This window comes from Emydura macquarii, unplaced genomic scaffold (assembly GCF_026122565.2).
Source record: "Emydura macquarii macquarii isolate MOO-44397 ecotype Brisbane River unplaced genomic scaffold, CSIRO-AGI_Emac_v2 contig_3470, whole genome shotgun sequence".
NCBI lineage: Eukaryota > Metazoa > Chordata > Testudines > Chelidae > Emydura > Emydura macquarii.
In genome coordinates, this window is record NW_027133607.1 from 787928 (window position 1) to 811651 (window position 23724).

Sequence of the window (23724 nt, forward strand, 5' to 3'; positions counted from 1 at the left end):
CATCGGCACCAACTCATAAACAAAAGGAGAAATCACACCATTGTCAGCAGACTCAGATAACACCACAGTCATCACTGCTCGAGACAGATACATCCCCAGTTCACTTTGCACATGATGAGGCTCTTTCACTAATGCTATTTTCTAACGGAGAGGACATTTGAGGCAGAGGAAGGTGAATTCTCCCAGCAATCCTCCCTGCCCAGATCAACTTCCAGGGTGCCCAGACACACACCACCTGAAACATGGAGGAAAAGGAGGAAAGTGTCTACCAGTACACGTCGCCTCCTGCACGTGACTCCTCCTCTTCACCAGATGAAGCGATAATACTCCCTCCACCGGTCACCGTTGACGACTTTAAACACCTCCACAAGCTGTTCAAAAGAATGGCGGAAAACCTGGAAATTCTTCTCGAGGAAGTCATGGAATCCCACCACAAGCTACTATGGATCCTTCACACCACAGCTTCATCAAAGATTGTGTTGCCCATTAATAACGCTTTGATGGTGCCAGCCAATAACATCTGGCAAACACCAGCTACCATCCCACCTAACCTGGAAGAGGGCAGATAAAAAAAAATATTATGTCCCTGCCAAGGGGATGGAATTTTTATTCTAGCAGCCTTCCCCTAACTTTCTGGTTATTGGTGCCACAAACCAGAGAGGCAAACAAGCCACTATAAGTCGACGCCTCACGATAAGATTGGAAAAGGCTAGATCTATTAGGCAGGAAAGTATATTCATCCGCAACGCTACAATTAAGAGTAGCCTATTATGTTCTGTTGTCAAATTATGATCACAACAGCACCAAAATACTTGAATTTATTAGTGACATCCCAGACAACGAAAAAGAACAGTTCAGATCACTCATAAATGAGGGCCAAATGGTTGCGAGAACGGCTTTGCAGGCTTCCTGCAATGTGGCCAACACAGCTGCCAGAATGACAGCTCTGGTAGTTGTCATGCATAGGGTATCATGGCTTCACTCCGCAAGGAATTACAGGCAAAAATAGAAGATCTCCCTTTTGATAAGATCAAACTCTAGGGAGACAACTGATGAGGTACTTCACATGATGAAGGATTCACAATCAACCTTACATACCCACGGAATTTATATACCTGCAAAAAGGAGAAAATAATACAGGTTTCAGCCATACACACGTAGGTACCAACAGTACTCTCACCAAAGACTTTACAATCCACAAAGGAACAAACAGAGACCGCAAAGACATCGTCGAACTCAACAAAAACCCAAACTCAACAAACAAAACTCAACAAAACAAACAACAAAACTTAACAAAAATCATTGACCTAACAACAATTTTGAAATTTTGGTCAAGGGTCTGAATGAACTCCCCCACCATCCATTGCCAACAACAACCACCACCCCATTCGACTTTTGCCTACGATCTTTCTATTGCAAATGGGCAGAGATTACATCAGGCAAATGGGTCTTAGAGATCATCTGTCTGGGATATACCATCCCCTTCACATCTATTCCTCCTACGCAACATCCTTCCCCCTCCCACTTCAGGGACCCATATCATTTGCATGTGTTACAATGAGAAGTGAGTCATTTCCTACTTATAGGAGCAATAGAGCACATTCCACAACAACACAGAGGGAAGGGTTTCTACTCCCACTGTTTTCTGATCCAGAAAAAGAGTGGAGGATGGAGACCCATACTAGATCTTCAAAAATTAAACAAGTTTGTAAAACAAGAAAGATTCAAGATGGTCACGTTGTCCACTATACTATTGGCATTACAATGAGGGGACTGGTTTTCAGTCCTCAACCTGCAATATGCTTAATTTCCATGTCACTATCCACCTAGCGCACAGATGCGTTCTCAGATTTATACTGGCATGCAATCATTACCAATACAAGGTATTATTAGCCTCTCTACAGCGCAAAGGGTCTTTTTGAAGGTGCTGGCCATGGTAGCAGCACTTCTGTGCAGGGAAGGAATCACGATATTCCCATACCTAGACAACTGCTTATTAAAGACACACAGCCAAGTGTTAGCTATCCAAGCTACCCAATGAACTATATCAATGTTTCAAACCTAGGACTCAGGACAAACAACAAAAAGTCCAATTTGAACCCAACACAACAATTAGAATTCATAGGAGCAGATCTGAACTCAGTAAAAGCCAGGACATCATTACCAGTAGCCAGGTTCCAGGCCATATTCGACCTAATACCATTGGCTGCTTTGTAAACGGGCTGAATTGGAAGTAAAAACTAGTAGTACTCTTTGCTCTCATCACCCTTTCTCCTATTTTACTCACTTTCCTTTTACCTCTGCCTCTACCTTCCTTAGGCTCTGTAGTCCCCCCTACCTATCCCCTTCCAGTTCTTATACTGCCATTTGTTCTTTCTCCCTCCTCCATGAGCATCAAAATAGAGGGTCTTTTGGCTTATATCTGATAGTGAGATCCAGCTCAAACTTCAGCATTTATTCTGGGATCTTTCACTTCTAACCATTGTGTCAGGAGGATGATATTGGATGGAGTGAGAGAGGATCACTTGACCTCATTCACATTCCAGAAATAAATACTTCATCAGGACATTGCTGCCTACTTCCCCTCTCCTGAGTAATCCAGAAAGAAATTCCCTTCTCTTCTCTCTGAAAACAGCTTTTCTGGTGGTCACTCCTCAGTCACACTTGTTACCCTCCTTGATTTTTAACTCAAAAACAGGAGTCGGGAGGTGAAATTGGAACAGCTATAAATATTTTTATTTTTCATTAAACTTCAGATTTTTTAAAGTGACTCTTGATATCGAGTGCCTCAGTTTTTGAGTGCCCAGTCTGAGACAACTTAAAAGGCCTGACTGAGTGCAGGAGCTCAGCACTTTCTGCAAGCCAGACCCCTTTAAAGGTCTCAAATTGGGTACTGAAAAAAACGCCTGAGGTATCCAGAGTCACTAGTCACGTCAAAAATCTTAATAGATAAGAATTGTATATATCAACATTGACAAGTTTGATCTACGTACTCATGTGGCCCCTGTGTGACTGTATCTGAGCACCTCACCTAAGCATGTGTTCTATTTTTTAATTTAAGGGAGTACTGGATCCCCTTGAAGTATGAAATATTGCACTGTTTAATCAAAGCATTTGAGCGAAGATTTGCTGTGAAGGCCTAGTATTTTATTGTCATACTTATGGTGTAGATTTATATTATTAAATTGGTGTGTCTATAAAATAGCAAAAGCTACTGTATGACCTGTTTTAGGACACTTATAATAAATCTATTACCAGTGAAGTGTCTAATAGCTGACCAGCAAATCGATAAACTAGGGTAGGTTAAAGCAATGAAAGGCCTGTAGCACTTTAAAGACTAACAAAGTTAATTTCTGCAGGTATAAGCTTTCGTGGGCAGCAACCCACTTCGCCAGATGCAAGAAATAGAAATCAGATAGGGGGTATATATATATACATCCAAGGGTAAGGAACAACAATGGGGAGGGTAGGTGTTAGCAAAGTCCATTGAGTTAGAGTAGTTGAGGCCTATTCACAACCATTGATTAGAAGGTGAGACTGTGTGAACAGTGACAATTACTTCTTGTAATGAGAGAACCATTCCAAGTCTTACTTAGTCTGATTGTGTCAAGTTTGCATGAGTTCCAGCTCTGCAGTTTCTTGCTGAAGTCTGTTTTTGAAGTTTTTTTGTAGAGATATGGCAACTTTCAAGTCCGCTACAGAGTGTCCTGGGAGATGGAAGTGCTCTCTGACTGGTTTATGGATGTTACCATTTTTTGTCTGATTTGTGTCTATTTATTCTTTTGCGTAGTGACAGTCCGGTTTGGCCAATGTACATGGCAGAGGGGCATTGCTGGCACATGATGGCATATATTACATTAGTAAATGTGCAGGTGAATGACCTCCTTATGGTGTGGGTAGGTTAACATTTTTCTCCTTTGAGTCATGGAACTGAGACAAGGAACTAGGAGCTTTATTCCTGCAGTAAGTGTCAATTGTTTTCTAGGAATCTATAGATTGAAGGCTAGACAGACCTTTCTGATAAAGCCCTGCCATCATATTTTCAAAATGCTTCTTTGTTGTTTTTCATGTCAGATAGCGCAAATCATGGATAGTGATTAAAGAAGCAGTGTGAATAAGATTTCTGCACTGGATTGATGGATATAGCCAATACAGCTATGTTTGGGGTGGTCTGTACTGAGCTGGTCACTGTTAGTCTGTGTTGAATTCCTAATTGAATGCAGTAATGATGGTCCATGGAACCAAAAATCTCTCTTGCTCCAAAAAATTGCCCCCAGCTCAGGTTTCCAGATTTATGAAAATGAGCCCCAAACTTGCTGCAGTGGATTTGAAGTATCACTTGCTCTAATAGGAAACAAAACTAACTACTCCATGTCCTAGGAATATGGAAATTAGTTCTTTTGCACTTCAAAATAACTAACCTAACTGTAGATCCTAAGTGTATGGGTTGTATAGTTTGAACTATGAATAAGGTACTGTGTATTGACTACATCAATTTTGAAGAATATTTTTGAAAAATCATTGGCTGAAATCTTCTGTGTTGGGCAAGGCTAGCGTCAATGTCATTCTCTGCTAGCTCAAACCACAATCCCTGTGAGTATAAAGTGGCTTTGTGGATCAATGAGAAAATGTAAAGAACGTATGAAAGAGTACTGTGTGCTAGAACCTTGTTCATTTTTGCAGTGGATGGCTTAGCTTTAGCAAGAACTTTTTTCAAAAAATAAAATTCTTATTTTTCCACATTTCATACTAAATTCTCAATATCTTTTAAGAATTGTTTTTTTAAAACTATTTCTAAGACTAAATTGAAAACTGAAATACACCAAGTGCATTTTCTGATCTGATCTGTGTAATGGGGGTTGATTCCATAAAGGAGAACAAAAACTATATCACAAAACATTTGGTGAGGTAATAGCAGTATCTGGGATAATCCCGAATTATCCCAAACAAAATTAAAATGTGCTTGTAATTATTTTAAGGAGACAATATGGATAAGAGAACAGACCAAGTTGAAGGATAATTTAATGAAGAAACCAGAGCATTAGTGAATTGGTTGTGTAGCCAAGACAAAGTAAGCTTAACAGGGATGGAGATGATGAGTCTATCAATGGAGAAGATGGTAAGACGAACTGGGACCCTTTGAAGGATCCCTCTCTACAGTCGGATAGGTGACAGCTTTGGGTGGGTCATTTGACCTCTGAGGAAAACAACATGGGTGCAGGATTTGCACATACAAATGCAGGCTCTCACCTTAGTAAGGAAACAGAAATCAGTTTGTTTTACAAGAATCTATTATAAACAGGATAAATGTTTTTTTCAGGATTATGAACTCTACTGGGAGAGCTTCATTTTATAATAAATCAAACTAACAACAAAAATCTTTACTGTAGTTTTGTTTGACATAGTGCCATGAGCTGAGAAGTGAGTTCCTAACACATGCTGTAGGAATTTTCACAGAAGTGTTTGCTCTGGAGTGTTTCTTAAACAGTCTGTACAGTCTTTATAAATATCCCAGAATACTAAAAACCGGGCTGCAGAGATCCAGTAATTTCTAACGTCTGGCATTTTATGTACAGCATCGAAGATATTTGTGTCATTTTAATGTAGCCTTCAAATTGTAGTATAGGGGAGTTGAAGAAATTTCAAAGATATTTAGAGATGTAGCACTTAGTTACTTAATCGGTGTTCTATGGGAATTCCTAAATGTTCCCTGTAGCGATTCTTTCTTGACGTGTTTTAAAACCATTTTTTCTATGATTTTACTCGAAGGAATATCTTATACAATTATAAATACATGTATCATTCAAGACTTAACACTATAACTGCTTAATATTTTAGTCATCATTTACTAGCAGTGGGGGAGGTCTAGGGTTGGATATTAGGAAAAGCTTTTTCACTAGGAGGGTGTTGAAGTACTGGAGTGGGTTACCTAGGAAGGTGGTGGAAACTCCCTCCTTAGATATTTTTAAGACCCGGAATGACACAGTCCTGGCTGGGATGATTTAGTTGGGGTTGGTCCTGCTTTGAGCAGAAGTCCCTTCCAACCCTAATCTTCTAGGATTCTATGATTCTCACACTGTCATACATCAGTATTTTTAGTGTGATGCCGCAGCAAAAGATTGCTTCCTGTATGACAAATTCTGTTCTTAATCACTTCTTCCTATTTTTCATTTCTCAGGCCTTGTGAATGACAAAGATTCAAAAGGTTCCATGACGGAAGGAGAGAATCTGGAAGAAGAGGAAGAGGAGGAGGAAGGTGGAGCAGAAACAGAAGAACAGTCTGGAAATGAAAGTGAAGTAAATGAGCCAGAGGAAGAGGTGATCACATTCATTTACCTTGTTTTGCACTGTCCTTACATAGAAGGAAATAATACTTAGCACTTTGTAAACCATAAAGACCTAAACCCTGTGGTGGGCCTGAAGAAAGTCTCGAAGTCAGTCGATGCAGCATAGCTCTGCTGTGTACAGGCCCTAGTTGCAGAGAAGCTGTTTAGGTAGGACTCTAAACCCTATGTGCCGTGAAGTCACCAATTCTGCCTGTGCTTCATGGAGGGGAGGATTCTGCCTCCAAGCTGCCATGGAGAGCCCCTGTGCAAAAATCCATTGCCTCAGATTATGCAAAAGAGTAATACCTGGCCCTTAATAATTTCTCACAAGACCCCTGTGAAGGTAGGCAATTATATCCCCATTTTACATATGCGGAGAAGTAAACACCAAGCATTCTAGAGACTTGCCCAAGGCAAGTAGTGGCAGAGGGAGGATTAGAACTCAATACTGTGCTCAATCCACAATCCTGTGGTCAGTGCAACAGAGTATGCTACCTCTTGGCATAGTTATGGTATTAGTTTGTAAATGTAAAATTATTTTTGTGCCACCTTCTATACTAGATATTGAAGCAGATGTATTAACTGTCATATAAAAAGGACCAAAACTAAAGCAAACAAGGCACCTTGTGCTGTTCATTATTTTTCCGGTGTAATAGGGATAAATAAGGAGCAGTTGAATCCTTATTTATCTCACTTCCTTGTTTACTGCCTCGGTAATCTTTTGAATCAAATAGATATAGCCAATAAAAAAATAAGTGTGTGATATGCTACTGTATATGATCTTCCAAATTCTAACTTCTGTGGCTTAGTGTAGCTTGAAAATTGTCTCTCTGACCAATATCCAATAAAAGATATTGCCTCACCCACCTTATCTCTCTAATATCCTGGGACTGACACAGCTTCAGCAACTCTGCATAAAACAGTTTGTCAGTTTAATCTTTGGATAAAAAATTAGTCTGCTTTCAGAGTAGTTTCAGTGGGGAAAAATATAACTTGTACAATAAAGAATAAATTTTGCAAACAAGGTGAGGACCAGTGCATAGTGCAGATCAATGGTTAGTGCTAGTAAGATGAGTATTCAAAAACTGATCAGTAAATGTTGCTAAATGGCATGGCATTATCAATGGAAGCAGACTACATTGCATGTTGGGATCAAAGAACAATCAATCAGTTATATAGAATTTCAGGGCAGAGAGGGGGGGCTGTAAATGGTGAATGCACTTAACATAATTTAATGAGAGAAACATTAAAATGTGGCATGTCATTAAAATTTAAACTTTAAATATACTATTTCAGGAGTGTTCAGACAACGACGATGAGGAGGGTGAGGAAGAAGAGGAAGAGAATACTGATTACCTCACAGATTCCAATAAGGAGAATGAAACTGATGAAGAGAACACAGTATGTATCACTGCTTTTGATTAATGAAACTGATTTGATATGCTCAGTTTTCTTGATTGAATGTTTTTAATGCTCATTAGAGATTAGGGGGCATACACTGAAAAATATCCACAAATGTTCTTTCAAACCAAGTTCACTTTGACATTTGCAACCCCTTAATATTTGTGAAAAGCAAACATTCAGACAGACAGTTTTGCTTATGAGACTCTTTTAGTGTCACAAGTAGTCATGAAAATGTACATTCATATTGGAAGAGATTGCATAGCAATTTTGAAAACACAGAGTGGACTGCTAGAAAGAGGGGAAGTTTTGACATGCTAATGGGCTAACCCATATTACCAGCAAGTTGACATGGTAAAATAAAGTCGATTTTCCTTTGCGTCACAGAATTGTAACAAGGAAGCAGGACAAACAAAAAAAGAACAGCAGAGAAGAAATCGGGAGTGGGGGTTATAATCTCCCCATCAAGAGCAGTCACATCAAACCGAGTCATTCAGCTGTGTGCCTGGAGTGTGGCCTAATAGTACGGTGGGGAATGATCATCCCAAAATGGATGTGCTGTGGTAACATCTGAGAAAGTAGTTTGTGGAGGTGTTTGTGTTATATTCGGATTACCTCCATTCATAGAGTGATGATCACTTGGATCATGGAAACAAGCAGCAGCATTACCGCATTACCAGAGGCAGAAACAGGTGTGATGGAGAATGAGGGCCTGCATATACATCCTTTGATGCCAGTGTCTCTTGGGTAATCACGTTTGCTTAGTAGTAGTCAGCTCTTGACTTTAATGGAACATAGCATTTAGCCCAGAGAGGGCACCAAGGAGGTCATCCAGCTGTTGGAGAGCGAGAAGGAGGATGTTATGCAAAAGATTCTGCGGTAGACTACTGAGGTTGTTGGTCATGCAACATCCTGCTGCAACACTGAATCCTGCTGCTGCTTCACTGGCTGGTGCTGCATGGACAGAATAAGTTGGCCCCCACTGAGCGAAGACAGTGTCTTATTTAATATTATGTTTACAGTTTTGTGCCATTAAAAAAAATAAAATGACCATAGACTAAAATGTGTTCTCAAGAACCATGCATCAAACCACCATGAAGCGCCTCTGTAGATAACTAACAATGGTTTCATTGCATCAGTGTGTCTTTACATCAGCTGTCCCATGAATGGATGATGATTATTTACAGCAGTACCCGCTATATGCGGGTGCTGTACAAATATTTAAGGGGCAGTCCCCTCTGAATAAGTATCCTAATTCAACAATCTAAGAAATACAATCAAATCAATCATTTGCTGGTGTGGATGGGGAGACAATATTTTTTGTACATATTGTAGGCATGATATCTAAAATAAATACAAATCAATGTGCTGACATATCATCACAGTTTTCAGGCAATGATCAACATTAATAAGAATTAGAGCAGTAAACACCAAGATTCCTACAATCAAGCTAATCCATTTTAACATTTTTTTCTACAACAATTTTTTTAAACTACACCTCTGATAAAATTTGTCAGAGATGCAAGCAGAGTAGTTTTCGTAGTAATTCAGATGCATCCTGAACTTCACTACTGCTGAAATTAATGTAACAGAATATTTGTCTTCTTTACCAGGAAGTAATGATTAAAGGAGGAGGACTTAAACACGTTCCTTGTGTAGAGGATGAGGACTTCATTCAGGCATTGGATAAAATGATGCTGGAGAATCTTCAGGTATTAGTCCTTGTTATTGTCTTGGATCAAATAAGCACCTTTACTGCATAGTTGATTCTGAAATAAGGGGTTAACGTGGAGCCATGCACCATGGGATGTGGGGTTTTTTTCATACTCTGTTTTTGGATGTCTTCTTCCAGTGCTAGGCTGTCTTAACTCTGTACAACTGCTGTCTGGCTCTATCCCCTGGGGTACAAGTGCCTCTGCCTACCTTTCTAAGGAGGGCCCTTTGAGGTGGGAGGAACAGTCATGAAAAACAGTCTTGGATGCTGTGGTGGTTTGACTTAATGGTGATTTGACTGCTTTCATGAAAGCCTCCCTTTCCCCCCTTAATCTTTCCTCCCTGTATCCTGTCATCACATGTATCCTGCAGCTGTGAGTACTAAACTTAGCTTCATTAATTCTGTGCTATATTGACCAGCAGGTGTGCTTCTGAGATGCAGCCAGCTCAGGAAGGGAGATATAATCAAAGATTTATTCTCGGGTCTGCTGTTTGCTAATATGCTGATTATTAATTGTAAAGTTTAGACAAAAAAAGCAATATTAAATTGTTTCCACTCTTCCAGTAGTACTGCCAGACACCACAAAGATGAATTGGCCTTTGGATGGTGCCATTCTAATTGATTGAAAAGATACACAAAGAAATTCTCAGTCTTGATGGAGCCTACTAATGTTGCTGGAGTGCCGGAAGTTATTGTTTTTACTTGTTTCCTTGAATGCTAGTGATGTTTCTGGGATATATTTCATTATACAGACTAATTCAAACATGCTGCTAGGGAGTAAGTTTTCACTCTTGTAACAGCCAGTGGGACTGATTAATTCTTTGTTGATGGTGTGTCTTCTCAGACAGGCATCATAAATGGCCTTTTAATGAGAGTCAAATCTGTTCACCCACTTAAGTAAAGTAGAACCCGTGAAAAAATGTATCCTGAACTTAATGCAACCTTATTAAATGCTATAAAACTGGTAAATTATATTATCTGTATCAAAAACAATGGGAGTTCTGTGGCACTTTAAAGACTAACAAAAATTAAATTTGTAAGTCTTTAAAGTGCCACAGAACTCCCATTGTTTTTGCTGTATACAGACTAACATGGCTACCCTTCTGGAATTATTTGTATCGAGCCAGAACACTCAATTCCAGATATTTTCAATATGGCTTATGACTGGAGATGTGTTTTGAGTGCCAATAGATCCCTTTTCTTGCTTATGTAAGTTTCCTATCAAGAAGGAAAGTTTTGAGATGTTATTTTAAAGCTCAGAAATGAGATCTTTGTATTTCTGGAAGGTGACTGTGCAGAAACTGTTTCCAGAGCAGTATTGGCTGTTTAATCTGGCATACCTAACTGATATATTTGATAAATTAAAAATACTGAATCTGTCAATATACGGATGCTATACAAACACTTTTAAAATTACAGACAGGGTAGTGGCCTTTATGAGAAAATAGAGCCTGATCCTAGGGGACAGAGTGGAAAACAATGCCTTAATCTCATTTGAATTTCTTAGTGATTTTTGTGGAAGGATGGAAATTTTCCAAGGACATTGTGGAAGGAGCAGTTAGTAATCATGTAGGAAAACTATAAAATGATCTCAAGTACTGTTTTCAAGAATCCATGATTAAGGAATAGAAGTAGTATGGCTGGATGAGATTTGCTTTTAATAAAGCAGCTGCTAATTCTTTTCTTCTGTCCGATAAATATATGGAGCTGCTGATTGATTTTTTTCAACTGATTGCTCAATAAAGATAAAGCCCGTGAAACACACCCTCTGCCTTTTTTGGCTTTATGCATCACAAGCATCACAGGATGATAAGCATTAAAAATGTTGCTGCCATTTGAATTTGCATACCATATCAATGGCTAAAATAAAAACAAAACAAACAGATGACATCTGGAAAATAATTGGGTACTGCACTGAATCAAAAATAGAGTAACTGGTACATTAGAAAAAATCTGAGTCCAGAATTAATGCTTTTAATATAATATCCAATTTTAGTTGAATTGTTTCTTTAATTTTAAATATCATTCAAAATTGCTTTGAAATTGAGTACATTTTCTCATTGTAGTTTTCTTAATTAGACTTCAGAACTTTGCAGATTGCTATATAATGAATATAAGAGGGTAAGAAATGTAGGGGCTTAGAAGGGAACTAAATATATTTTAATGACACTTAATGTGTATAATTCTGTTATTTTAGAAGATAGTTGATACATATAGACATTTTTTATGAAAAAATGAATTGTGAAAACAACCAAGCTTTCATATTTTTAGCATTTGATTGCTTAGAGCATTTTGCATCCCTTTTCTCTTTAGCAACGGAGTGGAGAGTCTGTGAAAGTGCATCAGCTGGATGTTGCTATTCCTTTGCATCTCAAGAGTCAGCTAAAGAAGGGTCCACCCTTGGGTGGTGGGGAAGGAGAATCAGAGTCTGGAGACACAATGCCATTTGTCATGTTAACTCGAAAAGGCAACAAACAGCAGGTAAGAGGTTATTTGGATGTAAGTAAATATTTTCCTGTCTTTATTTCTTAGAATGGGATGCAGTCCTCTTTGTTCTGTTGATGGGAGCTCCCTGGAATTCTGAATCATAGAATATTAGAGTTGGAAGGGACCTCAGGAGGTCATCTAGTCCAACCCCCTGCTCAAAGCAGGACTAACCTCAGTTATATCATGTAAAGGACTTGACCACTTCCTATTATTATTTGTTTTTATATTAAGTTGTTCTCTAATTAGACCAAAGAAAGATGCTGAGCAATGTTTCTTATGTATACAAAATATAGGCACAGTTTAACTGGCAACTGGGCATTTGAATCCATGCCATTATAAGATGCCACTGGCCAGCATGATTAACATCATCAATAGGAATAATATCCTCAAGTGGGGTATCACAGATCTAGTTAAGCTCCCTCTCTTGCACACTCATCAGACTGCTCTGAAGGGATCCACCTCATTAGCCCCAACTGTTCTAAGCCTCCAGAGTCTGCAGTTCTGCTAACAGTTCTAAACTGGGTTCTGAACCTTCCACCTCCTTCAGAGAGTACTGCTTGGGAATCACCTCAAGTGAAGCACCAATAGAGACATTACTTGAAGAAGGAGAGATGACTTACCTTGTACAGTAAGAAGTTTGAGATGTTTTCCCCTCTGCATGCTCCATTATCCACCCTTCCTACCCTCTGCTTTGGAGTCTCATCTCTTTGGAACTTTGCGGTAGAAAAGGCATTGAGGGCAGTTTGTCTGTCACAGCCGTATACACCCTCGGCACAGACCACAAGGATAGCTAGATAGTGCATGGGCACTACTGCCATAAATCTCCGCTCAAAGGTGCATGGGGCGAGTGCACACCTCAAGTAGAACACACATAGGGACAAACATCCTGAAGAACTCCAGTCACTGCACAAGGTTCGTAACTTCTCTTTCCCCTGTCTGTCTCCTTACCACTCTGGACTGTTCTTTGGGCTTGGGCAAAGTCCTCTGGGCTGTCCGAGATCCTTCCCCAGTAGCTCATGACTCCCTTGAGAAACATGGAGTCTCTCTCTAGGTCAGCTAGATTTCTCTAACCTTGGCCCAGTTTAAAAAGAACCTGCCCATCTCTTCCTTCCTCCTGCCCAAAGCTTCCTCTGTGTGACCCTGTGAGTCTTCTCCTGACCCACCTAGCCTCTCTGGTTTTAAAGGCTACCTTGGTTTCTTTGTCTCGTGCATGGGGATATTCCACTCTCCAAACACCAGCCCCCTGCAGAGAGGTAAGTGAACACTGGTTCTTCTGGCTTGAGTTAACCCACTGCCCCAAGTTGCTTCCAGTTGTATAGGCTGACCATTAAGATATAATAATCCTGTTTTGTACCTGATCTGTGACAGATGTGATGCAGCCCTTGTCAGCAAATAGTATAATCCACATCCACCTAGTCCTTTGTTGATACAAGTTTCATAAAAATTCATAGCATCAGCCAGAATTGAGAAGTTGTCCAGGCAGGTTCCTGAATTGGTAACATCTCCCCCTCCTCCAAAAAAGAGAACTGAGCAGTACTTTGGTTTGTTCTGGCACCCCACTTTTAGGCAGAGCATCTGCAGTTACTAATTATTAATTCAAGCTTTACACGTTCATTCAGTAAACAATCCCAATAATCATGCCAATATACAATTTAATAAAAACATTAAAGATCAGTTCCCATCTACATGTTATAAATTCTTTTCTCATTATCCCAGGGGAGGGATACTTAGGAGCACAGCTCATCTCCATCCCCTCATATGCTCTCTTCACCCCTGTACTTCTGATTGTTTGGGGCAGCCATGAGAGCTCTGCAAGTTGTCCTGCAGAACAGGTCTTAGCAGTGCAATATCTCTAGGAGATTGAGCATTCCCTGTCCTGGGGTTAGATGGAATCTTCCACTCTTCCTTGAACCAAGTCCCCTTCTTTACGCCCAGATAGGGGAGGTGAGTGGTACTTCCTCCCACATTTCCCCTGAGGGTCACTTACATCTCAACTGACTACCTTGTATGTAGCTGTAGATTAAGGGGAAACATTTTCATAGAATCATAGAACATTAGGGTTGTAAGGGATCTCAGAAGGTCATATAGTCCAACCCCCATCTCAGCTAACCTCAACTAAATCATCCCAGCCAAGGCTTTGTTAAGCTGCACCTTAAAAAACCTCTAAGGATGGAGATTCCACCACCTCCCTAGACAACCCATTGCAATGCTTCCCAACCCTCCTAGTGAATTTTTTTTCCTTAATATCCAACCTAGACCTTCCCACTGCAACTTGAGATCCTCGCTCCTTGTTCTGTCATCTCCCACCACTGAGAATAGCCTAGCTCCAAGCTCTTTGGAACCCCCCTTCAGATAGTTGAAGGCTGCTATCAAATCCCCCCTCAAAACTGGACACAGTATTCCAGGTGTGGCCTCACCAGTGCTGAATAGAGGGGAATAATCACTTCCCTCGATCTGCTGGCAGTGCTCCTACTGATACAGCCTAATATGCCATTAGCCTTCTTGGCAACAAGGGCACACTGTTGACTCATATCCAGCTTCTTGTCCACTATCACCCCCAGGTCCTTTTCTGCAGAACTGCTGCTTAGCCAGTTGGTCCCCAATCTGTAGCAGTGCATGAGATTCTACCATCCTAAGTGCAGGACTCTGCATTTGTCCTTGTTGAACCTCATCAGATTTCTTTTGGCCCAATCCTCCAATTTGTCTAAGTCGCTCTCTATCCTATCCCAACCTCCAAGGTATCTACCACTCCCTTCAGCTTTGTGTCATCCACAAACTTGCTGAGGGTGCAATTCCCCCCATCATCCAGATAATTAATGAAGATGTTGTACAAAACCGGCCCCAGGACCGACCCTTGGGGCACTCTGCTTGATATACCGACTGCCAACTAGACATTGAGCTGTTGATTACTTCTCGTTGAGTCCAATGATCTAGCTAGCTTTCTATCCACCTTATAGCCCATTCATCAAACCCATATTTCTTTAACTTGCTGGCAAGAATTTTCACCACCTTTACCTCTGCGTTTCCCAGGTAGTTACGTTATACTCCTTTGGGGCTTTTCCTACCCTCAGGCAGGTATGAGAAATTTGCCAGTACTCTTTATCACCCTTAGTTTTCTTTTTCCAGTAAAGTGCTGATTCTTGGCGTCTTTTAGCCATGCTTCAGTTTTCCCTTATACTCCTTTACACGGGGGAAAACATTTTTCACTCTGTTCAAAATAGAGAATGTTGTCTTAATCTAAAATGAATGAAAAAGCACTAAAGAATGGGGGAGGGGAGATCCCAGGATCTTCAGGACCCTGAATCCTGTACAGAATTTCCCGAAAACAGACTCCACAACTTCACCTGAAACTGAAAGTCTATTTTAGGTTTTTGAAGGAGCTGCTATTCTAGCTGAATTTGTTCAACTCAGAAATCAGTGATTTTCTAAAAAGTCTCTTTTGGATTGCATTTGACTCAAGTGTAACTGAAAACTCTGCTGTGAATTTAAAACCACTTAAAATTGAAACCATTTTTATAAAACAAAAAACCCAAGTCTTCCTTGGTGCTAGGTGCATTTGGCTTTCTGGTGCCATTTTCCTTTCAGCACCCAAGTCATGCAGCTGTCCTTGCCCAGTTATCTGGTTACTTAACTATACAGTGCATATGTTTGAGCATTCCTAGATAGATAATACATACAATACACAAATAAGTGCCTAATATTTTCTGAACATGCTTTTCTTATACATGTATGTCATGGTTTTTTAAAATTCTTTTTACACTTTGGGGAGAATCTTGTGGTGGTGAAAATGAGTGATGGTTGTGGCTGGAGGTACTGTGCAATCTGCTTTCCAAAGCACTGAAGTCCTCACCTTCAATGCCTTTGGATTCTCCACTAAGCCAAGACAGCCAACCATGCCAAACTTTTGTGGTTTTGTGACGTGGATAAATTACTGCTAAGGCACTAGGATGGAGACCCTAACTTCATTTTCACTTTGAACTAGATTTGAATCTGGTACTACAGAAGTATTCAGTCTTAATGTTTCCTCTTAATAGCATCACTACCTAAATTGGTAATATATATGTATTCTTTCCATACATTGCTAATCGTGTTCTAGTTTATTGTACAGCAGTGGTTCTCAACCTTTCTGGGCTCAGTACCCATTTGTAAATGTTTATGGCCTGTCACAACCCAGTAAATAGTCTTTGGGCAAGGGTGGTTTTAATTGGGTTCTACTCTATGGGGTGAGGAGGGTTCTGTCCTGCCTGGCACTCACCCCACAGTGGCGGCTCCTGCAGCTCCCATGCTGTGGGGCTGGCTGGGCTTGGCTCTCAGCTCTGAGCGTTGTAACCTCTGGGGTTGCAGCACTGCTCAGGTTTTTCTCTGCCCTCCTGATTGAACCAAATTTGTGAAAATGGAGTTGTGACCTGACTCAAGGGGGTGCAGTGCCACACACTCAAATTTGGCCTCCCCGGACTCCCATCGTCATGATGGCTGGGCCAAACCTGAGTGGTGCTGGAACCCCAGAGACTGCAGTGCCTGTTGCAGGGAGGCAAGCCCAGCTAGCCCTGTGGGAGAGGAGCCACAGGAGCTGCCACGCAACCCATTGAAACATTCTGGCAACCCAGCTTTGGGTCCTGACCCACAGGTTGAAAACCCAGCTGTTCACTATAGAAGAGAGAATTTTTCTCACAAAAAAAAAATAAAGCCCAGCTTCTCCCTTTATACTCCAGGCTCCCTTACCTCTTTCTTCTGTTAACCTAAAGACATGAGTTTTTTCCCAGTCATTCAGATTGTTTGCCTTTGCATGAATATTGCTTTAGTACTATGTATATTGATCACAACAAGGCTTTTTTAATTATCCAGTCATTCCAGGTTTGTATGATTTATTGAAAGACAAATTTATTTCTTTGTGGCCTTCAGCAACGTTTCTTTAGTTTTGTGAATATTGTGTACAATACTTGAAATTTGCAGCTGTACTCTGAAAAGTAACTAAAAATGGCATCACCTTATTCCATAGATCTCCTCCCTTTGTATATTTAGAGTCATATGTCATTATTTAGTCTGTATAACAAATTCCTGCTTACAATTTTAATAGCAGTGTAAAATCAATGAAGCTAAGCAAAGGTGAACTAGTGGGTTTTTAGTGGGTAAACAATGATTTACTAATCAGTGGAATTCCATCGAGGTTGTAAAGATATAACTGAGGACATAGCTTGAAGATAATTTTTCGTGTGTCAGTAACAGCTGGATTTGCCCTGCCGAACTAGTGTGATTGAGAAGGAAAGAATATCTATGTTGGCTTTTGGGGCACAGGTTGAGTATTGTGATCTGGTGGTTGGAAAAATGTTTATTTGTAAACTAAGCACATTGTATATGGAAATCCATGAAATAAGAAACATAGAAGCCCAGAGTGCTATTTTTACTCAAGTTTCAGAGTAGAACTGAATTTTAAAGAACCTATGCTATAAAGGAATTTCATCTTGACTTGAATAAGCTAGTGAAAATCCCTTGAAAACCGCTTTTGATGTTTGAAGAACCAAGCAAGACTACGTTTTATATCAGCAATAAACTTATTCCATTAAAGCATTATCTTCGCATTATTTTTCGTTAGTGATTTGTTGACCCTGCGGCTACTAGTCCTGTGCCACTCCTCAGTGAGAACTTCATTGGGAGCAACAAGAGGTTGGTGGTATGGAGCGTAGAATTAGGTGCAATGATAAAAATGTTGGCCATGGTTTTCAAAAATGTTGCCTAAAGTTAGGCTTCTGAAAGTGCTGAGCACCCACCAGCTCCCCATGAAGCTCTTGTGGTTCCACCTTTCTTGCTGCCCATCACACTGGCTAAATCAGTTGTCAGCCTATGGCAGTCCCCTGACTAGGCTTTCTTGGGGAACTATCAGCTCACTTTGCGAGCACCTTCTGTTGTAGAGTGAAATCCACTCAGTGTGAACATTCATTCCATTGCCAGGAGGTCACTGAAATCCTATTCAGGTGAGATTGTGACCTCCCTTCTCTTCTGTTTTGGCTGAATGGAACAAGAAAAGCTTCCAGTATCAAGTTGACATAGAGCGCTAATGATAAATCCGTGATTGTGTTGCAACTGCTCCAAGAGGAAAATAAAAAGGAGCTGGACCAGTCTTGCTACAACTACTCCCCACTAGGAGTAAATGATAAAACCTTCCAGGTGGTGGTTCCAGCAATTAAGAGTGATGTTTTATAGGAGAGGAAGTGAGGGAAAATGGATGTCACTGTGCTTAGTACAACAGTATTGTGTTTGCTGTTTTACTGGGCCACAGGCTCAGTATGCCACAAAACTAGAATCCTAGGTTAGTATTATTCCTGATATTTGGAGGAAGGAATTACAGAACTATTTGTTCTTGTCTCATTTTTAGTATATTAAGTTCTCCTGACAACAATTCTGCTCATATGTATCCATCTACCATTAGAAATTGGGTTATTGTAAATGTTGGTTCTATTCTGGTCGTGTGTGTTTTTATCACTGCATGGTTTGGAATTACATAGTAACATCTTCCTCCTAGTCTGTCATCCTCATTAAAGAAAATCATAGCAAGAAAAACTGTTAAATATTTTTCCATATAACTTTTTCTCCTTTAAATGATTGTAAATAACATAGTTTGGGGTTTTGTTCCATCTTCAAGCTCCAAGACATGGGGCAACTTATCTCCATTCTGTCGTACTCCTGTATCCGATATGGACTAGCCACAGAGCTTGCTTATACATACCAGATGTATTCATCATAAAATCCTTTAATGCTCTGACAGATATGGCCAAGTTTAGCTTAAATAAGGTATTTTACACACAGCGCCACCTAGTGGCTGAACAGTACAACATAGTTTAATGTTTCATTATATTTTCTTTAAGCTCTACTATTTACAAAATTTACACTATCCAGTTGTCTTTGAACTTTTATTACGTCTGTTAAATGTCTCTGAATCGTACTGATTTTCTAATTATGCGACCCAAACTTGTAACAGCTTGGTCATCTGGCTATTCATTAGCTTCAACGACTGACTATGGTGAGTTTGGTATCCTTGAGTCACCGTTGCTTTGTTCAGCATCTGCCATCTGTAAAGTTTGGTTTAATTGTTCTTTCTGAGCAACAAACTAGATATATATGGTTTCTGTTGAACTCTCCAGTGTTGGTCTCAATCACGTATAATTTGGGCACTGAATTCTTTTTCTTTGACAGCTGGAGTTCATCCATTTTCTTCATCCAGTTTGACATAATCACAGTCACCAGGTTCTAGACCCAGCAGTTCTCTGAATATTCTTTTCCAAAGTTGGAACAGCAATTCTGAGTTGTGTTCCCATCAGAAGTTGTGCTGAACTATATCTAGTAGCTGCTTTTGGTGTTGAGCTGTAACTCCGTAGAGCAAGGAATGGATCTTCCTGCTGTAGGATTTTCTTGGCTGTCTGTACTGCTCTCTCAGCCTCTCCATTCACTTGGGGGGGGGGGTAATGTGGTGTGTTAGTAATATGATCAAAATCATATTTAATTCAGAATTACTTTAATTCTGCTGCTGTGAATTGTCCTCTATTGTCTGTCACTAGTTTCGGAATACTGAAGTGAGCAAAAGTGCACTTCGTTTCTTGATAACACTTCGACATATTATGTCTTTCAAGTATATTATTTCTATATGCCTGGAAAAATAGTCTGACAATCAGATAATGATGCACTCTTAATTTGCATAGATCTGCAGATTGTCTCATCCAAAGTCTCTGTGGTAGAGGTGTTCGTACATTCTATGATGCAGCATTTTCTTTGTTGATTTGTACTGAATCTCCTTTCAAAAGTCCAATATCAAATCCTCCTTTGAGTTCTTCCACCTTTGTCAGTAGGTCCATCCTGACTGCCATGCTGTGGGTAAGAGGTGGTTCTTCAGTGATCCTTTGATGACAGGTGTTCTGAATGCATAGCTTTTGTCTTTGTAAGTTGTTTCTGTGATAAACTGGTCCATGCAGTTCAGAATACCTCCAGGGCTAGTCAGAGCTTGTTTGGTGACTTCAGCTGTGGGAGAGGCTGAAGGTCATTGTAAATCTCTTCTGAGATGACTATGACATTAGCTGCTCAGTCAGTTTAAAGTCAGTCTTGCCATGAATGTTCAGTTTCACTCTCCAGACAAGCTTTATGTTGTCACAAGTGATAGATTCCAGAAACAATGTTCCTTGGTTGTCTGTAATATGAGTGAACTCCCTGATTCCTTTGGTGTAGCACACACCTGCAGAATGTTCATATTTCGTGTAGGTAATACCCAGGTGCCTCTGGCAGGACATCTCTTGGGATTTGACTTTTTCCACACATTGTTCATGAAGGCTGGAATTTGTCCCTCTTAGCCTGGTAGTTCTCTTCTTGCCTTTTGTGTTTTATAATGATGACTTTTAACACTCAAATGTCTATCAAGCTTCTAAACTAGCTTTAGGTTTTTCAGGTAGCCCCTGCCCATTTTTTCAATTTGACTAATTGTGACTTCTTTTTATCTGTATAGCTGTGGCTGAAGTTAAATCTCTCTTCAATTTTAGCTGATGTGAAAGGTTTTTATTTATTAACCCAATAACCAACCCATCTCTGATATCTTCATGTCTTGCATTCCCAAAATCACAGTTGCAGTCAATGTATTCAGAGATCTTACAAAACATTTGACATTTTCTCCTGGTTTTTGTATTCTCTGGTGAAAACATACTCTTTCATAAACCACATTTCTCTGAGGTACAAAGTATCCATCTAACATAGCCAGAACCCTTTCATAGGCATCTTTATGACTGTCTTCAGGAAGGTCAAAGGATTTAAAGATATGCTTTATTTGCTTCCCTGTAGCATAAATTAGAGAAGATATCAGTATATCTCCAGTTTCTTTGTGGAGTTTGTTTGCAATTTAAAATATTGTAAAATACTGTTTCCAGTCTGTCTATTCTGAAGATTTGTCAAAGCTGAAGTTCTGTGGGGCATTGAAAAATGACATGAAATCCTTCAACCTTTGTTGCTGTTTTCCTTCTGTTTCTTTTCTTAGTTTACTCCTGATACCATGTACTGTACTCCTGTACCAGATATAGACTGGCTACACAGCTTGTTTATACACACCAGATGTGTTCATTATAAGATCCTTTAATGCTCTGCTGGATATGACAGAGTTTAACTTAAATAAGGTATTTTACACATAGCATCACAATATAATACTGTTAACATTACATTACACATTTTGTGCAGGCTGAGGTTTTTGTGGTTTGGGTAAAATGGTCTTAGAAAAAAATATTTTAATTAAAACAATTGTCTGTTATTTTGGGGACAGAAGAGTGGTTTTGGCAAATACTGTAGAAACACCTTAACTTGCATAGACTTGGAGACACTTTGCAAATTACTGAGTCTTATGATTTTATTAAGTGAAGACACACAATGAAAGGAGAACACATCATAAAATACACTGTGTTCATTAAGGTACTGATCTGACTAAGGTGTAGGAGTTTTTGTAGAAGTAATGAGATATTAGTCGTACGAGACATCACTTTTACTGTCTGTTAAATCTTTGCTGAGAGGTGAGAAAAGGGCGCAATTTTGTGTGTAGATTAACAAGATTCCATTTTACCACTTCTTCTCTTTTGATCTCCTGAACAGTGTTTTGGGACCTCTTCTTTTTCTTGAACTAGTTATGATGCTTGGAATGGTAGCAATATACTTTTTATAAAACTATTAGAGGGGAAAATACAGATTTGTATATTAACATTTTTTGTGTGTGTACACATTCGTGCAAGAACTTATAATGGTGTCTGTTTTATCTAAATAAATATTTCATTCCAAATGTACATATGATAGTAATTGTGCTATTTAGCGTGAAACTGTTAACTGGTAAAAGAGTTTTTATACCAACTTCTGTGATCACAAGTCTTATTCCAAACTTGAGAATTCTGTTTTCATGTCAATGGATTGATCTGTCATTAAATTTTGAATTACTTTTAGTAAAGAATGAATTATTTGTGTGTTTATGTAGTTACCTGGGCTTAGTAATAACAGTTAACTTTTTTATTTCCTTTGGCATTCATGTAAAAAGCATTTCCTTGTATTTTGTTTTTCTGGGAGTTGTGTTAATTTTAAATTTGTAGAACTCTTTTTGTCCAAAGTTCTAACTGTAGTCATTAATGAACCAAAAAGAGAGAGGTCTTGGGAAACTCTTCATTATGAATTGTTTCAGGATAATTTAGGTGGGATTTTGTAAAATATTAAGTTTTTTGGGACCATCATAGTGTATGTGAGAGGAAAATGTCGCTCTGGCATTTTGTGGTTTGAAAAAGAAAGCTGATCTTGTTCTGAATATTTTTTTTTTCCCCACTCAGTATTTGCTTTTGGGAGTAGGCTCTTCCTGGCAAAACATTTTGGTGGTTCTAGAAATATAAGATGTGTTTCCTTATAGAATACTTTGGTCATTGAGTCAATGAAAGTCTTTTCTGTCTACAAATTTGCGTTCAGAAAAAACATATTCTAGTAGTCAGTTTTAAAAGAAAAATAAGCAGAATAGAAGAGGTGGAGTTGAAAAGAAAAGAATTGTTCCTTCATACAGTACTGAGTGAATCTGAAATCTGTGAGAGTATAATATGCACTGAATTTTGAAATGAGGGAAGTCTTAATAGGTGGTATGTCTGCTGTCAAAATATTGCATATGAATTTTTTGCCTTTTGACACAAGTAATATATATAATATACATGTTATTTTAAAATAGAATTTTAAAAATATTTTAAATTTTATTTTAAATAGACTTAAAATAGACTGGCAGGACTGAACAACTGCCTTAGACAAATCTGGCTGTCCAGTAAATTAGCTTCCCATCTACCAAACCTAGCAATCAGTAGGCAATCAGCATTAGCCATTACAGAGTAAGTATAGAGTTCAACTGTAGCATAGAAACTGTTTACCTGTGGTGTTTCCACTGAATGAAGGCATCTGGAATTGTGCAATTACATCTGATTAATGAGGACAACAATTTACTAAATACCTGTGTAAGGTTTTTTTTTCAGTTTTATTTAAAATTATCTGAAGTAAACTGTAGTAGTAATGTCCTACCATGTCAGCCTAATCACTGTCGTGCTGGAGATTTGGTTTGAACGCTGTGGTATTTATTTTATCTGAGCTGCAGAAGAGACTGGTCTTGGTAACTGGAATTTTATTTTTTTCTGTATAAAAAGCACTCCATGATGATGCTAGTTCATATTGTACCTCCTTTCAGTGGGGGATTAATATTGGATTGTTAGGATCCAGACCATCTCCAAATGCTGGGCCCAGATCCCAATATCCGGACAGACTTCACGCCATTAGTGTACCATATGAGCAGAAGAGGAGCAGTATGTGGCATGGCTCACAATTGATTGCTGTTAGGCAGGTGATCAGAATTAATGTCCTCTGGAGGACATTAGGAGCAGGGGCCCCAAATTTTAGCCCCTTGTTAGTCATGTGCTGCAAGAAAAAGGAATGGAAGGGAGACCAGCAGAAGCAGCATCTCACAACTGACTAGTGCTTGTTACCTACCTGCTACCGTAACAGAGTTGTGTGGCTCCTCACTCAAGGTTAGCAGGAGTGAGTTAGAACCATGAAAGCCTGATGTCAAGACTTCGAGCCATATCACAATGTCATCTCATGGGGGTAATTCATTAGGAAAAGGAAGGGAATATAGTAATAGTCAGACAAGATCAGGTCCATCTAGTCCACTGTTCTGTCTCCAGCAATGACCAGTATCAGCTGTTTTCGAGGAAGGGGCAAAAAAATCCCATGGTAGGCAGATACTGGATAAGCCATTCTCCCAGGGAAGCC

The 23724-nt window shown here is 39.4% G+C and overlaps 1 protein-coding gene across 5 annotated transcripts in view; it reads left to right on the plus strand.

Annotated features, from left to right (window-relative positions):
- UPF2 (UPF2 regulator of nonsense mediated mRNA decay) overlaps positions 1 to 23724 on the plus strand; it is a 127035-nt gene that overhangs the window by 80417 nt on the left and 22894 nt on the right. For all 5 annotated transcript variants that reach the window (XM_067534858.1, XM_067534861.1, XM_067534862.1 and 2 more), the window contains 4 exons: positions 6179 to 6318; positions 7623 to 7727; positions 9341 to 9439; positions 11755 to 11922. In XM_067534858.1, coding sequence (XP_067390959.1) covers positions 6179 to 6318; positions 7623 to 7727; positions 9341 to 9439; positions 11755 to 11922 — 512 coding nt within the window. The remainder of the gene's footprint in view (positions 1 to 6178; positions 6319 to 7622; positions 7728 to 9340; positions 9440 to 11754; positions 11923 to 23724) is intronic.